General features: G+C 42.2%; 1 protein-coding gene across 4 annotated transcripts in view; it reads right to left on the bottom strand.

The window, feature by feature from the left end:
- NAV3 (neuron navigator 3) overlaps positions 1 to 16198 on the bottom strand; it is an 878534-nt gene that overhangs the window by 215560 nt on the left and 646776 nt on the right. For all 4 annotated transcript variants that reach the window (XM_059726114.1, XM_059726111.1, XM_059726112.1 and 1 more), the window contains 2 exons: positions 16074 to 16146; positions 6768 to 6951 (listed from right to left, as the gene is read on the bottom strand). In XM_059726114.1, coding sequence (XP_059582097.1) covers positions 6768 to 6951; positions 16074 to 16146 — 257 coding nt within the window. The remainder of the gene's footprint in view (positions 1 to 6767; positions 6952 to 16073; positions 16147 to 16198) is intronic.

Here is a 16198-nt window from a genome sequence, read left to right as displayed (position 1 = left end):
TTAATTCAACAGCAATCTATTTTTTAAACTAAATTATGTTGTATGCTCCAGCATGAGGTATATTATAATCAAAATGCACATGTATAGCAATGCTCAAGTACTCTGAGTACTATCAAATGAGTGGTTTAGGTGTATAGGGGAGAAAAAGTATTACCGGACCCTACCCCACTAAAAAAGGAGCATAATCCCAGCCAAAGAAAGAAACATTATTAATTTATATAATACAAAAATGTATGTTTAAATCTTAAAGTTACTAAATGAAATTTAGTGCTTATATCAACTTTAAAGAAAAGTCTATAGAAGCTGATCACTTTTCTAGTGTATACATTTTATTGTTACACACACACAAACACACGCACATGCAGACACATCCACACATATAAAATGCATTTAAAAGGTGGAATATATATTTCTCAATAATCACAGTGTCACATTAGTCTCAAGTTAGTACTATACATTGTTCTTTAAACAAAACAGATTTAAGAGAAGGAGCATGTAAGTATGTCTTTCTACCAGTTCAACCCCCATACACAGAGAGATACAATTATAATGCATGTGAAAGGTTATATACATCATGATATAAGAGATATCCCACAGAATAAAGATAAACGTGCCATTCAAATATGCACTATCAAATTGGTTATCCTGCTTCTGTCACATTTGGGGCTGGTCTTGTACCTCTTACCGGAAAATAATGGGAATTTTTCCCAGTGTGAAAAAGGACCGATGGACCAAATGAATTTAAAGAAACATGTATTACATTTGCCGTAGAAGAAAAAAATATTTTAAATATGGCCATTCTCTTGCCACAAATAAGATGCAATTTTTCTAACTGATAGATTGTTTTAGAGTATTAAATATCTCCTAAAGATGGAACTCTTAAGCAAATAAAAAGTAGGTTAAACAAGAAATGATCAAATAATAGCCAGAAATCTTATAACAATATAAGAAGCATCTCAATTAGGATTAGCAATAAAAAGGAACTGAACTAGTTGACCAGTAATAGATTATTAGAGTATAATAATTACACCTGATAACATGAAAAAATTAACAGGGCAAAGTGATTTTACATTTTAAATTTCATGGACCAATTATCATCAACCATCGGATGAGTTTCAAGTATCTTTTTTAAAAGAGATCAGTCAGAACAATGTAAACACGTGAGTTACAAGCAGGAACATGAAAATTCCCACCTGCCCAGCAACACCCAACCCCTGAGCCCAGGCTTCTGCTTGTACACTCCAAGCTCGCAGTGAATTAAAGTTTTGGGTGAACAAGAATGCAAAACTGTCACAGTCCGATCCTACTGAAATCAGTAGGAGTCTCTTCACTAGCTTCATTAGAGGACTAGACCTTTTTGCCAGAATGAAACCTTTTTGCCTCCCTTGTGAAAATCCACCTGTATTATAAAACTTTGAACAACTGTGGTTTGCACATGATCAGGAGATTCTCACTGGAATTTAACAGCTAAGTTCTCTGTGGCTACTCTGCACGAGCTCATGCTCCTTTGTGTGCCATGATTAGAGCCAGAAGGCACTTCTACACATAATTAAACTGCAAAAATGGGCAATTTTTATCAAGTCACACTGTATGGGCGGGGGGTTGTTGCAATTTAAATGCGTTTGTTACATTCCAAACTAAACCACATCCGCATGTAGTTTAGTTTGCAATATAGCTATTTGTAACATTGCAGCCTTTTGACAGCTCGCCCCCACCCTGGGAGAGGTGAGCTGATGGCAGAAGTGGCAAGGGGCCCTATCTTTTTTTAATCTTTTTTCTTTTTGGCAAAGCCTGCCCACATCTCTCATACCCAGGAGGTGAGCCGCCGATGGGCCGAATGGCCCCTGAGCTGTGGGAGGTCCCAGTCCTTGCCTCCACAGAAGCTGCATCCCCCGGGGCCTCCCAGGTGGAGTACTAGTGGGTCAGGGGCTGCCCAAGCTCAGAGGCAGCACTCCACCAGATCCAACTCTTCCCCAAGCCTGCCCAGGAAGCAGCATCCAGCAGGCTTCCAATGGGTGAACTTCAGGAAGAGTTGGATCCAGTGGGGTGCCTCCTCTAAGCTGTGACAGCCCCGGCCCATTAGCACCCCCATGAGTAGGCCTGGGGGGGTGCTGCTGCCATGAAGTGAAGGACCAGGGCCCCCACAGCTCAAGAGCTGCTCAGCCTACTAGCAGGTAGCACAGGTAGGCTCCATCAGAAAAAAAAAGCAGTAAAAGACTTGATCCTTTTGTTGTTGTTGTTTTGTTGTTTTGTTTTGTTTTTTTTGTTGTTGTTGTTTTTTGCAGAACCTGCCTAACTCTCCCATGGCTGGTGGGTGAGCTGCTGGCAGGCTCTGAGCTGCAGGGGGGCCCCCGTCCGTCCCTCCATAGCAGCGGTGCCCCACCCTAGGGCTGCCCAGGCAAGCACTGCTTCAGCTCGGAGCCAGCACCAGCCTGATCCAACTGTTCCCTGAGCCTGAGTTTGGGCAGCATCTGGCCCACTTGCAGCCCACATGGGCAGTCCCAGGAGATGCCACCACCATGGAGGGAAGAACCAGGGCCCCCCACAACTCAGGGGCTGCTTGGCCCCCCACAACTCAGGGGCTGCTTGGCCCACCAGCAGCTTGGCCTCTGGCCATGGAAGACACTTGTTTATGAAACTTCTGTCCCAGACCCCTTCCTGGTTCAAGTTAAATTACAGTCCTCCAGCATCCCAGCATGCTCTCCAGCCCCAGGCTGAGCTATGCTGTGTGCTCCAGAGAGCAGGTCTGGCCCCACTCCTCTACTCTCTAGCTGGAGCAGTGAGGGCTCACTGACAAAGAGGTGGGCGGGGCAAACCCAGCCGGGGATGCAGCCTAGTCTGCGAGTGGGTGGCAGGGAAACAGACTGCCCCCCCAGGCAAACCCCAGCTGGTGTTTGGGGCCAGGGAAGGGGGTTAAAAACCCCTTCCCCCATGCAAACTTACTGCTGGTTGTGACTGTGGACTACAAATCCCAGAGGTACATGGAAGCAGGAAGAGGAAGTGATAAGCAACCCTGCAGAGTCCTGCTACTATAATTTTGGACCACAAATCCCATAGACCTTGGGGGCAGCAGGAAGAGGAAGTAAATACATAGCCCACATGGCTGTATTTCCTGAATGAAAGGTAAATATCTGTTCACTTGTGTTTCAATTTAATCTGTGCAGTTTAGACTAACCTTCAAAGATTGAATCAATTCAGCCTTAGGCTTTTTGTACGTCTGTACCAATGTAAGAGACCTTCTAACTACACAAAAACTGAACTACTTTTTTATATTAACCTGAAGTGAAGAATTTAATTTGTATACAGAAACTTGTAGAAAATAACCAGGATTCAACTCAGGTACGACTTTACATCCTTCCTGCTTCCCCTAAGCTATTTTTTATTTTATTTTTCTAGGCTCCAGTAGGAAGTAGATCTTTAGCTGATAATGGTGGCTATGCAGGATCCAGGCAAATATTGAATACTCCAGGGAATAAAATCAGGCTTTTCAGACTGCATTAATCAAGAGGAGACTGCAGGGAGCCAAATGGGTCAAATGACTATGAGATCCTGGAAGGCTACCACTGAAAACAAAACGTTTTCTAAATTAACTCTTCTTTTGTCTGCTTTTCTTAAGAGAAAAGACCTGAAAGAACATTATGCAATAACTGTCTTTCAGATCCTTATTAAATTCCATTGTTTTCCTTATACATCTCTAAATCAGTCACAACTAGTCACTACTAGGCAAAGTTATAGTGAAGTGAAGGAGAGATTAAATCTTTCCTTCTATTCTTGGCATCTATTTTTGAAGAAAATCTTCAAGTCCTGTTATTTTAAATAAGGTGTAAAATGAACTGAAAAACTAAGATTATTTTCATTTAACTGACTATATATTTCCTATGAATTAGAGCTGTAGTGCCCAATCTCTTTGCCCTGCAGGCCATATGGGAGGATGTAGGTCTGTCCATGAGCCAGATCTGGTATGTGACACAGTGTAGCCAGGGCCTGATCCAGCCATGAAGCAATAAACCAGGCCCAATGTGGCAATGCAACAATGGCCTAACCCCAATAAGCTACATGACAATGGCCCAACCCTGCCTGATATAGCCACATGGGGCTTAGAAATTTGGTAGTGGGGGATGGGTAGCAATGTTAATTGAGACCACTCCTTACTGCCAAGTTTCCCAAACTAGGAGTCCTGGAGGCTGGATTCCAGGGGTCCACAGATCAGGAGTTGAGCACTCCTGCATTAGAACTTTGACTACAGTTGACCACATGAGGAACCTCGGTCACAATAAAAGGTGAAACAGAAATTTTAAAAGTCTTCTTTTTTAAATATCTGTTTGCATATTTCTGTGGGAGCTGAGGTAACGCAGCTTCTTTCAGGGTGAGGCTTGTAATTTTCTGTGTTTATACTAAGGTTTTGAGGTTTTTTTTAAAGCTCCAAACTAAAGTTTAATTTTCAAAGGAAGGCAACAGAAAAAAAAACAACAATGATTTTGACACTGTGATACCTAAAGCAGGTCTAACCAATCATATACCTGAATTTTTTTATCATAATAAATAAGATACAATAGTTATACCACAAGCACTACTTTCATTTTTTTTATAACAACATTTAGAGTGTTAAGGTGAAGATTTCCATTGGCCTGAAATTGAAAACATTTACTCAACAGGGGAAGAAATACATTTATTCTAAGCAGTGATGCAAATGGAACAAAAGTTTAACAAGTTTAAAATGTCAACAAAAACAAGCATCAAAATCCTTTTTAGTGGATTCAAGGGTGACCACCTTTTCAAAATGGAAAGGCAGGCCATATGCCCTCTCCACTCCCCCTCCCCCTCCCCCTCCCCCTCCCCCCCAGTGGTGAAGCACTCGGAGCAGAGCTGATCTGAGCAGGGCAGAAGCAGATGCTTGCTGCTCACTGCAGGCTCAGGGTTCCCTGCCCTGTTGCCTTTCCCCTGGGAGCTCATGATGGTTGCGCACCCACTGTCCACCCAGCAGCAATGGGGGACACAACTCCATGCCACTGCTATTCCCACTGCTTCCAGGTGGGCAGGGTTGCTTTGCCATGGTGGCATGGCCAGCACAGGGCCCCCAGAGGGAGGGCAGCAGGGGTGGAGCCTTGAGGTTGCAGTGGCCTGCATCCGCCCCCACCCTGCCCACAAATCTGGGGGGGTGCACCCCCCATACCCTCTGGGGGGTGCACACAGAAGTGGGGAACCACACACCCCCTGCACTCCCTAGCTCCATCCTGCTTCACACCCCAGGCCCTAGCCCCATGCACCACCCTGGCTGAGCAGTGCCCCCAGGCCCATCCCCTGCCCCACTCCCTCCTCACTGTGGGGGCCTTAATCTGCCCTCCCACCATTCCTTAATGCCCCCTTCCCCACATAGACTTACCTGCAGGAAGCTGGTCTCCATACTGCCTGGCTGCACTCCTGGCTATGTGCAAGTGTGCAGGCATGCACATGCATATGGCACCCCCTGCATCCTGCTCCTAGCAGCCCCAAGCAGCTCCTTGCAGGCTGGAACACTGCCAGCCTGCAAGGGGAAATATACCATTTCCTGAACCCTGCACAATATTGTGAATCCGGGACTAACTGCTGTCCCAGAGTCATGCATCCTTGGACTGGGACTTAATGTCCTCATGCTGTGATTGTCCCACCCGATTAAGGATGGGTGGTCATCTTAGTGGATTCCAATATTATTCTGCTCATATAAATTGTTGAATAAACATATTAACATGCTTGTTTTCATAAATTAAGCAGGTATTTTGTTAAAAAACCAAAAAATCTCCCATAAAATAAACTATAAATATAAATAAAGCTTTGCCCTAATAACTGAAGTTCAAATGCAGCTATACAAGTGCATATACACGTCTTTTTATTGACTGTATTTCCATTTATTTTTTCCTAATAAAGTCAGTATTGTTAATGTCATTTCAAATAAGAGAGAGATTTGTGTTTTACAACTAGTTCTTCTATCATGGCCCATAGTTTTCATAACCTTTTATTTTGCTTCACTGTGAAACCAATAGTCTGCAAGAGCTCAAAAAATCCACTATGAATTCAATACATTTCAACAGTTAACACTTAAACCAAACACTTAAGGAAAATAGTGTGAAAAACCTTCAGGCCAGGCTCTTTACACCTTTTTTTTAAACAACTCCAATTGGAGTGAATAATTCATGGGAAACAATGGGGGAGACTGGAAAGAGTTTATTTATTGTGAAGTATCTTCCCATAGTTTGTTATATCTTTATTATTTGAAATTACTCACTTCAGATGTGGGACTGGGCATGTGAATGAGGTTCATTATAACTAGTCAGGATGTTAAAGTTAAGGGGTGAAAGCTGTTTTTGATTCACATTGTTTCTTTCTTCAGAGTAGAGAATGCTGATGCCATACACTTTTGTACAAATTAAATTATTTTTCCCCCAGGTTTATTTTCTAATCACTATTTATAATATACTATTTCTGATAATACCCGAGCAGTAAAGTGAATTACTAGAACATATGCAGAAGGTGAAAATAAAAGTGCACAAAGTATCGTTCAAAATTTCAAATATTTACCCAAACTCTGCTCCCACTGAATAAAGACTGTAACACACCAATGTACTTAAAATATCTACTATTTGCAAAAAACATATCAAAGTAGTAGCTAACAAAATGCTAGAAGTAGTTAGATATAGCAGCAGAAGGCTCTTTGAGACCTCTAAATATTTGCATCAAAACAGAGTAGTTTATGACCTCATTTGAACTAGACACATAGAAAAATGACCTACCTGGACTGCATATCTTGCTGTGTTTTCAACTGGCTGATTTCACCTGGAGGTGAAGAATGAGAGACTTGCTGTTGTAGCTCTACCAAAGACTGGTAGTATTGTTGCTGATGATGTTGCTGCTGTTTGTAGCGAGACAAACTAAAAAACAGCCCTAAAATGGCTTTCAAATTTCCATTCCTTATTTCTGTAAAATAAATAAATAAGAAAAATAAAAACATAAAGATACAAAGAAGTGAAAACAGCACAATTGCATTTTAATTCTCTCTCAGGGTGCGGGAAGAGGTGTATACACTTATTAAAACACATTATACATATAGTGCTTGATTACTTTGTTACAGTTCATACTACATATTGTGGACACGTTTGGTAATCAGAAAACTGCCTGACATGAAGCCTAGGGCAATAAATCCTTTCAGTCAAAATCAACCACAGTGAGTAATGTGTTCTAACAGCCTTGACACTGATGAGGTCCTGACAATTACAAGGCTATTAGCAGAGACAAGGCAGTCTCAGCAATAATGCAGTGAGCCTCAGTGGCTAGGGACAGACATTCAAAACACCTGACCCTGAATTGATTTAATCTTTGCAGGTTAGTTTAACTTGGCTAGGTTAAATCACTTTGTAACTATACAGACATGCAGGAACATGTCTGCAGTGGCTCAGGCTATAAACTGGTGGGGGCAGGCGGGGAGAGGTCTGCTAGAGCAGCCCTCCCTTTCCTTGTACAGAACTGAGTTGAGGGGGGAATGCAGCAGGGAATTTATTAGCCCACCAGGGAATTAAACAATTAAATAGTGTTTATCACCCCCTAACCCCGTGTTTATCCCCCCATTAAGAAAATAACACAGGGACATTACCAGCTATCTGTTAATTCTACCTGTTGATTCAGCACAGATGGTAGCCAGCATGTGGTCTGCTAGCTAATACACAGACACCACTTGGCAAGGCAGAGGGGAGGGAGGGATTTCTGCTTAGCAGGGAGTGGTAAGGGGGAGCAGGGAACAAGCCACTCTTCTTAAACAGCTTTTCCTAGGAAGGACATTAAGCTACCTGTTGATTAGCTCCAAAAAGCCTGTCTGCCTTGGTAGTCTCCCACAGCATGGACTGTAGCCAGCATATGGTCGGCTAGTTAATGCTGAGCTGTCTGTATAAAACAAAGGGAGGGGGGAATAATCCCTGTTTAGCTGAGCTGCTGCACCTGCAAGTCTCTGCCAACCTGCAGCCAGGGAGCAGAGGGGAGAGGCCAGCTCTGTTGTGGAGCGGAGAGCCCTGCCCAGCCCAGAGAGCATACAGAAATGTTGGGGGTCTCTGGTTTATCTTAAACCAGCAAGGGGTCTGGGACAGACATTGCATAAACTGGTTTGAGCCAAATTATAGATTCATAGAATCAGAAGGGACCTCAGTGGGCAATCTAGTCCAACTCCCTGCCCCTGGCAGGCAAGAAAAGAGTCACCAACCCTGGGGTCATTTGATCCCAGCCAGATGCTTGTCCAGTCTCCTCCTGAAGACCCCCAAGGATGGGGCAAGCACCACCTCCCTTGGGAGCCCATTCCAGATTCTGGCAACCTTGACCGTGAAGAACTTTCTCCTAATGTCCAGCCTGAACCTTCTCTCTAGTAGCTTATGGTCATTGTTCCTTGTAATTCCAGGGGGTGCCCTGGTGAACAGATCATCACCTACTTCATGTTGCTCTCCCCTTATGAATTTGAACGCCGCCACAAGGTCCCCTCTCAGCTTTCTCTTGGAGATGCTGAAGAGGTTAAGGTCCCTTAGCTGTTCCTCATAGGGCCTTCCCTGCAGGCCTCTAATCAGGCGAGTGGCCCTTCTTTGGACCCTCTCCAGGTTGTCTGCATCCCACTTGAACTGCAGCATCCAGAACTGGACACAATACTTCAGCTGCAGTCTGACCAGTGCCACATAGAGGGGGAGAATCACTTCCCTGGACCTGTTTGTGAAGCACCTACGAATGCATGAGAAGGTGTAATTGGCTCTGCCAATGACTTCATCACATTGATGACTCATGTTCATCCTGGAGTCAACGGTGACTCCAAGATCTTTTCTGCCTCAGTGAAGCTGAGAAAGTTGCCTCCCAGCCTGTAGGTATGATGGCAGTTCTTCCTCCCTAGATGCAGCACCTTGTATTTGTCCTTACTGAATTGCATCCTGTTGCTCTCTACCTACTTCCCCAGCCTGTCTATGTCGGCCTGGATCTGGTTCCTCCTCTCCAGGGTGTTAGCTGCACCCCATAATTTTGTGTCGTTTGCAAATTTGGACAAGGTGCTTCCCACCCCCTCATCCAGATCACTGATGAAGGTGTTGAAAAGCACCGGCCCCAGAACTGAACTCTGAGGGACTCCACTGCCCACATCTTTCCAGGTTGACACTGACCCATCTACTACCACCCTCTGAGTGAAAACCTTGAGCCAATTTGCTACCCATTCTACCATGTAATCCAGGGCAAATCCGCTCAGTTTATTTATAAGGATGGTATGGGATACCTTGTCAAAGGCCTTCTTGAAGTCCAGATAGATAACATCTACCTTGACTCTGGCATCTAAACCTTTGGTGGCCTTGTCATAAAAGGAAACTAGGTTATAGTCAGGCCAGACTTGCCTGCAAAAAGCCCATGTTGGTTACCCCTCTGCATCACATTAGCCAGCAGGCTCCCACAGATGCGTTCCTTTATAATTTTTTCTAGGATTTTCCCAGGGATAGAGGTAAGGCTGACTGGTCTATAGTTCCCCGGGTCTTCCTTCCTCCCCTTCTTAAAGATTGGGATGATGTTAGCCCTCTTCCAATCCTCCAGAACCTGACCCGAACACCATGAGCGCTCATATATACTTGCCAGTGGATCAGGAATGACCCCCACTAATTCCTTCATTACCCATGGGTGGAGTCCCTCTGGCTCTGGTGATTTGAAAATGTCCAATCCTTCCACGTGTCTTTTTACTGTGTCAGCACTGACCGTTGGTCAGCTGATGTTCCCTTTGTTGGTGTCTGTGATGTATGTTGAGGGTTCGTCTAGATTCCCATTTAAAAAGACAGAGGCAAAAAAACTCATTGAAGAGCTCTGCCTTGTCCCTGCTATCCGTCACTTCAAATCAGTTAAGTCTGATGCTACATTCAACCTGGTTTATCTCAAACCAGTTTCAGCCATTTTTAAACTGGTTCTGTTACAGGTTTAAACCAGTTTCTGGTCATTTAAACTAGTTTATGTGTAATGTCTGTCCCCAGCCAATAAGGTGCAAACGGCTGATCAGAAGCTGAGTAACAGAGTAAGGACACAGGGCAAGGATCTGGAGAATGATTAGTGCCACCTACACAGTTTAAATGGCTGGCTTTCTTACCCTCAAACTTTTTTATAACATATACTGTACTATAAGTTAATTATCAGTCACTGTTGCCCAATATTTCATTAATCTTTTATGTTTACCCTACCTAATTAATAATTTTTTCAAAATTTCCAAAATTAGTCAGATATACACAAAAACAAATACAAGTACAGTTTCCAAGGTACTGAATTCCTAAAGAACTTAGATTGTTTGGAATTAATATTCCTCCTGTACAGTATAGGATTTCTGAAAGGTGCAGGGAACATGGATACAGTTGGCATAGAAGTTATGTTTCTTCCTGAATCAGGATTCTTCCTTATATAACATGTAAAAGAAAATATTTTTCTTGAATTATTACATGCAAAGCCTATTTTATTGAAATAAATGCATAACATAAACATGAAGATCTCATAGACTCATGCCTGACATACATATGAGACCTAACAAAATACTGATCAACCAATGATTATCCCAAGTACAACATATCCTCTGTGCATAAGTGTCAAGGAGCATTTTATAAGTGTTGGTTATGCCAACCAACTAGAGAAATCAAGCATTCTGGAAGATCTTCAGCCATATGCCCATCCTTAAGTATACTGCCCACACTTCCAGATGTACTCCATACCCAAAATGGAAGGTATCAAAACTGTAATCAGCAAACTTTGCAAAGAAGTAGATTTAATCCTCTTTTCTTCCATTCAGAAGGGAAGTCTACAGCCCTATTTCATATTTTCCAGCTCCATTCTTCCCATGAATATATATTAATAATATGACCCTTTTTTCATGGTTATAATTTAAGCTATGTGCTAGACACTGAATATAAAAGTATTTTTTCTCCTCTTAAAACACTACAACCTAAAAACCATGAACAATTAAAAAGATAGATGATAGGATATCAGCAATATGTGTACACACTTTTTACATACATGATAGAATTTTTTCTTTGCATAAATACATATCCATTCTGCCTGGCTGCCCAATTATTCACCAAATTGCCTGCATGCACTGCTGAGGACTTGCATTTTCTGGAAGGGGAGGAGTGGGTAATGATTCCAGACATAAGGATCCACAAAGAAGAGCATATCATGAAGATCGTGAGAGAAACAGACACACAGGAAATGCAGATTGGCAAACCTGTTGATGCAGAGGAGTCAGGAAGCAGAACAGAGACAAGAATAGAAATACAGGGATAGACAGTAATTTGAAGGATTGTGTATAAGAAACTTTGTCCTCCTGCTTCAGTTTGCTCTAGAAGTGTTGGACATTCTACTTTCTTTGTTTCTATTCAATTAAATTTCTAGTTGTCCCTATGTGAAGTAACGGCAAACCTACTACACAGGACATGATGAGTGACTACCTCCAAAGTTCCATGCACCAACCAGAGGCATAACTAGTAAAGTCTGCACCCTGGGCTAGAGATTTCCAAACCTCTACTACAGCCACTGCTGTAGCCATCTATGGCAATGGATACCAGGAATTCCGGTGACAAGAGTGCATTGTGGGAGGTAAAAAATCCCTACACCCCACTGTTGTTGCTGCCACCACAGCACAGAGGGTACCACCATTCTTGCATGCCCATCAAAGTCAACCTTTGGGGATCATGCCATATTCACCCAAACCTAAGTACGCTACCTCTGTCAAATAAGTTTAAGCAAATTCTATCAAATAACTATAGAGATCCCAGTCCCAATTTTTTTAAAGCAACCTTGGAGTTGTTGTGTCTTGTAACTTTTTGTTTAAATTATTTTATAGCTCTCTGTTTCATGTTACTTATTATACAAGGAAAAATGAAGATCCACACCTTTTACTATAAGGCACAATATTCTTGTCTAAACATTTATCAGGATATGGCCATGCTGATCCACACTAGATTTTGCCTGTTTCTAATTCCTCCCTCTAATTCCCTCTTACTTCTAGTCTGAGATAAAGGTAAAGAGGAAATTATGTTATTCTCTTCTCATAGAAGTCCTCAGTATCAAAAAGAAGTCTTGGGGGTTTTAATTAAATCACCTGAGGCATTTAGGCCTGCTCACACTCTCAATTTACCTGGGCATTTAGGTCTGCTAGCACTCTCAATTTTTTTTTGTAATTTTAACTTTTTATAAAGGACTAGCAAGTTGCCCATAAAGCATGACTGGGGGGGCAGGCAGGGACAGAGGCCTGTGTCGCTCCTCCCCCCAACTGCCTTGGGTCAAGGTCCGGCTTCTCCCCCTTCCCCGTCCTCCCACTGCCTCTGGTCTGGGCCCACTCCCTCCCTTCCCTGCCCGCCCCTTTGGGCCCAGGCTCCTTCCCCCGCTTCCCCCCCATTGTTTCAGGACCAGTTCCCCCCCACTGCTTCGGGTGCCACCGGTAACCCCCCCTCCCCTTCCTGCTCCCCTCCCTCCCCTCTACCCCGCGGCCTCCCACTCTATGCTGGTTGTTGGGGAGGGTAGGGGAGGTCCTGCTCTGGCCCCTGGCTCCAAGGAACAGGGCTGGGGGGCACTGCTGTCCCCACTGTCATGGGGGTGCTCCGTGTTGGGGGGCAAAGCCAGTGCTGTGCTGCCAGCACCCTGCACTGCCACTGCCTCCAAGGAGCAGGGCCGCGGGGGGAAGGGTGAAGCCAGCACTGCTGGCCTTGCCCCCCCACTTTGTCTCCTCCATCATGGCAGCTCTCTTGTCCCTGCTGCCCCTCTCTGCCTCCAAAGAGTAGGGCCAAGGGGGTGTGGCCAGCACTGCTGGCCTTGCCTCTCTGCTTCGGCTCCTCCAGTCCCAGCTGTCATGGTGGCCTCCACCATATGTCTCTGTCTGTGCAGAGCACTTTGATTGGCTGCTGAGACAACCAATCAGAGTGCAAATAAAGCATTACAGACAGACAGTCTATGGATTTTATATTAGAATTCTCATCAAGCATGTGGCTTTCTAACAATGCACTTGTTCAACATCTGATCTTGAAAAAGCGTGTCTCAGACCACATTTCAGTTATTCCTATAAATGTAAATTATTGACATACAGGCATTAATTTTATTAGTATTCTTTTAGACCTGTTAACATGTTAAGATTTCTCTTACCACAGACAAACCTAACCACCTTTTTCCTCCTAAATATACATATGCGCTGGAGGGAAAAAAGATTAATCTTGTGCTACTTTGTAATTTCTTATTAGCACTGCTTAGATTCACCAGTGTCTATGGAGCAATATCACTTTGGAAAATTACTTCTGTACAGATCCTCCTTTCCAAGTGTCAAAATTAGATGGCAGCTGGTTGCAAAACCCTATGTTAGGATATGAAATGTTATGGTTCTTATGACTGCTTGTCTGTAGCCTTCACTTACAAAAAACCTAACGGTAACAAACTGAGTCACCGAAGCCATTTATGAATAACAAACTTACTAGACTTTTTACGTTCCAAATAAGCAGTTATAAAACATAAACATACTGACAAGGTGCAATGGTCTTTTTAAAGCTCAGGTTGCATTCCCAATGAATAAAAGAATGAATTATATTTCTCTCTTCTTTCTTCTAAAGAGCAACTGTAGTATTGCAGCTGGTTGACACTAAAAAAATAAATTTAAGAGAGTCAACTTTCCACTCTCAGCTACACTTGTATAAATCCAAAGTCAGATCAATTAAGTCAGTGATTTCAAAGGATTTAGATGAAAATGTCTTGAAAGTTTACTGTAGAACAAAGATTTTTAATCTTACTTCAAAGCTCAAAGGTCCTGGCACTTTTGTTCTTCTGAAGGAGCTTTGCAATTTGTTTATTTTATCATTATTATTATTAGCATCATTATCACCATTGACAATAATGCAGCAGAGGATGAATATTCCTAAGTGAGGATTTAGGTGTATAATTCTATATTGAATTTCTATAGTGAAAATTTGGAAATTAAGGACACAACAGCATTTAGAAGCAATGCAAGCAAAAACATGTGTACATAATGTTAATATGTTATATTATTGGTATGTCTCCATTTTACTTTACACTGGCTTAAGGAGGATAAACATCATTACACGTTATGATATCAAAGAGAATGGTGTATGCATGGCTTTCCCTTTCAAGTATTCCAAGATTTAGTTATCATCATTAATTTCTTTTAAAGGATGCCTACAGTAATCCCAGGGGATTGGTTGCCTTTAGAACATTTAATTCAGCCCCTCACTTTTAAAGCGTACTTTATGAATTATTGGGTGATAACAGCGACAAAAAATGTCCTACATACCATAGCCAAATAAATAAATACTCAAAATACAAGTGGGTTACAGAACTCTAGATGATAATTCTATAGTTGAAATGTGTAGCTACTGCATTAAATACACAAAAAATTAAATTCTGCCCCTACTGAAGTCAATGGGAGTTTTGCCACTGAATTCAATGTGGCCCTAAGTTCTATACACTTATCTTAATGCTGCTCTCTTTTAACACCATAAACTCCCACTTATTTCAAAGTTTTCAGAACATAATGTTGAGCCCTTTATAATAGCTAGAGAAATCATAATATTAAAGGACTGCTCAGTAACTGGAGTTACTGCATCATAGGCGACTGGTAGGAGGTGCATAGGGGTACGTGTGCCCCCCCAACAGGGCTGGTTCCCCCCCCCCCAACAGCTGACACTGATGCTGTTGGTAGGGCTAGAGCCCCCCCCCAATGGGGTCAGCAGCTTCTGCGGGTGCCCCCCCAGGTTCAGGAGACACTAGCTACTCATGTACTGCATAGTAGAGTCGCTGAACACCTTTTTCGTGATGCTGACGGCACAGTAGCCAGAGACTATTGCATGGTAGCATTGCATCATGCTTTCTGCCACGCAATGCTACTGTGCAGTAGTCAGGGGCTACTGTGCAGTCAATGTCTCATGGCCACAGAATCATAGAGAAGTAGGGCTGGAAGGGACCTTGGGAGGTCATCTATTCCAACCCCCTACCTGTGGCAGGATCACCCCTATCAAAACTTAGATTGTAATGTTACTATTTAGCTAGTGACAGATAGTTTTAGTACCAAAGGAAATATCATTAAAAAAAAAAATCACTCTGCATACTTTTAAAAATTAAATAGTACTGTACTTATCACCTATAGTAAATAAATACTTTGACATCTAACTTTCAATACAGTTGAACTAAATGTAAAACAAAACTGAAAACACTGGGTTTAATCTTGCAAAGTACTAACTGCACTCAACTGCCAAGGAATTTTGGGTATTAAACTTCTTGCAGAAGGCCTCAGCCTACACCATTAAACCTTTATATACCTTACTAATTTGGTACCACAGCATAAAGGCAGTGATAGAAAGCCCAGTTGTTTTAATATAATTTAGATTCAGTATGTATGCATAACATTTTAATAAAGTCAAAAGATAGGGTAATATTTTAATTGAACACATTACAGAAAAACATATGTAATTAGTGCTATGTCACAAAATCAACTGAGAACTAGAATAGAGTTAGAAGAGCTATTATACAATCAGCAGTTTCTTTCAGTTGTTGCACTTTATGTATCACACACATGCACATGCATACACAAATATATATGCACACATTTACAAGACTAGGCCTGTTTCTGAAAACAATTACTGAAAACATGACTCTTTGTTCAAACGAATAGTGATCATCACTGATACTACATACACAAGGAAAGGTTGTCAGATGCATATTTGTAAGCTCTATTCCTATGTATGCATGCATGTATAAATATATAATGGTTACATTTGGAAATTTGTGTAGCTAGAAAACACTGGGAGAAAGGGAACATACAAAATGTGTAAGCTTTTCAAATTAATTATTGCCTAAGATTTCATGTACATACTCGGTTTTTTAATTTAATGTTTATTGAAACATGAAAAGGACAATAAAGTTTGTATAGTCTTTCTCTGATAAATATATATTTTAATGCAACCCAATACAGCTAGAGCTTGGTTTTTAGTGGCAAATAATTCATACTGAGAAAATTAGTCTTGTAAAAGAAATCCCCAGTACTGGAAATTATGATATATTTTTCTTACCTTCAGCAGAAAGACCTTGGACATTTACTCCTCTGGCTGCCAGAAAGCTAAGGCAGACATCAACATTCTCAATCTGCAATATGAACAGAAATAACAAGCAATTTAAGACTAGTTTACAAAATGTA

The sequence above is a fragment of the Alligator mississippiensis genome, chromosome 4 (assembly GCF_030867095.1).
Source record: "Alligator mississippiensis isolate rAllMis1 chromosome 4, rAllMis1, whole genome shotgun sequence".
NCBI classification, from domain to species: domain Eukaryota; kingdom Metazoa; phylum Chordata; order Crocodylia; family Alligatoridae; genus Alligator; species Alligator mississippiensis.
This window is presented reverse-complemented; position numbering and strand designations above follow the sequence as displayed.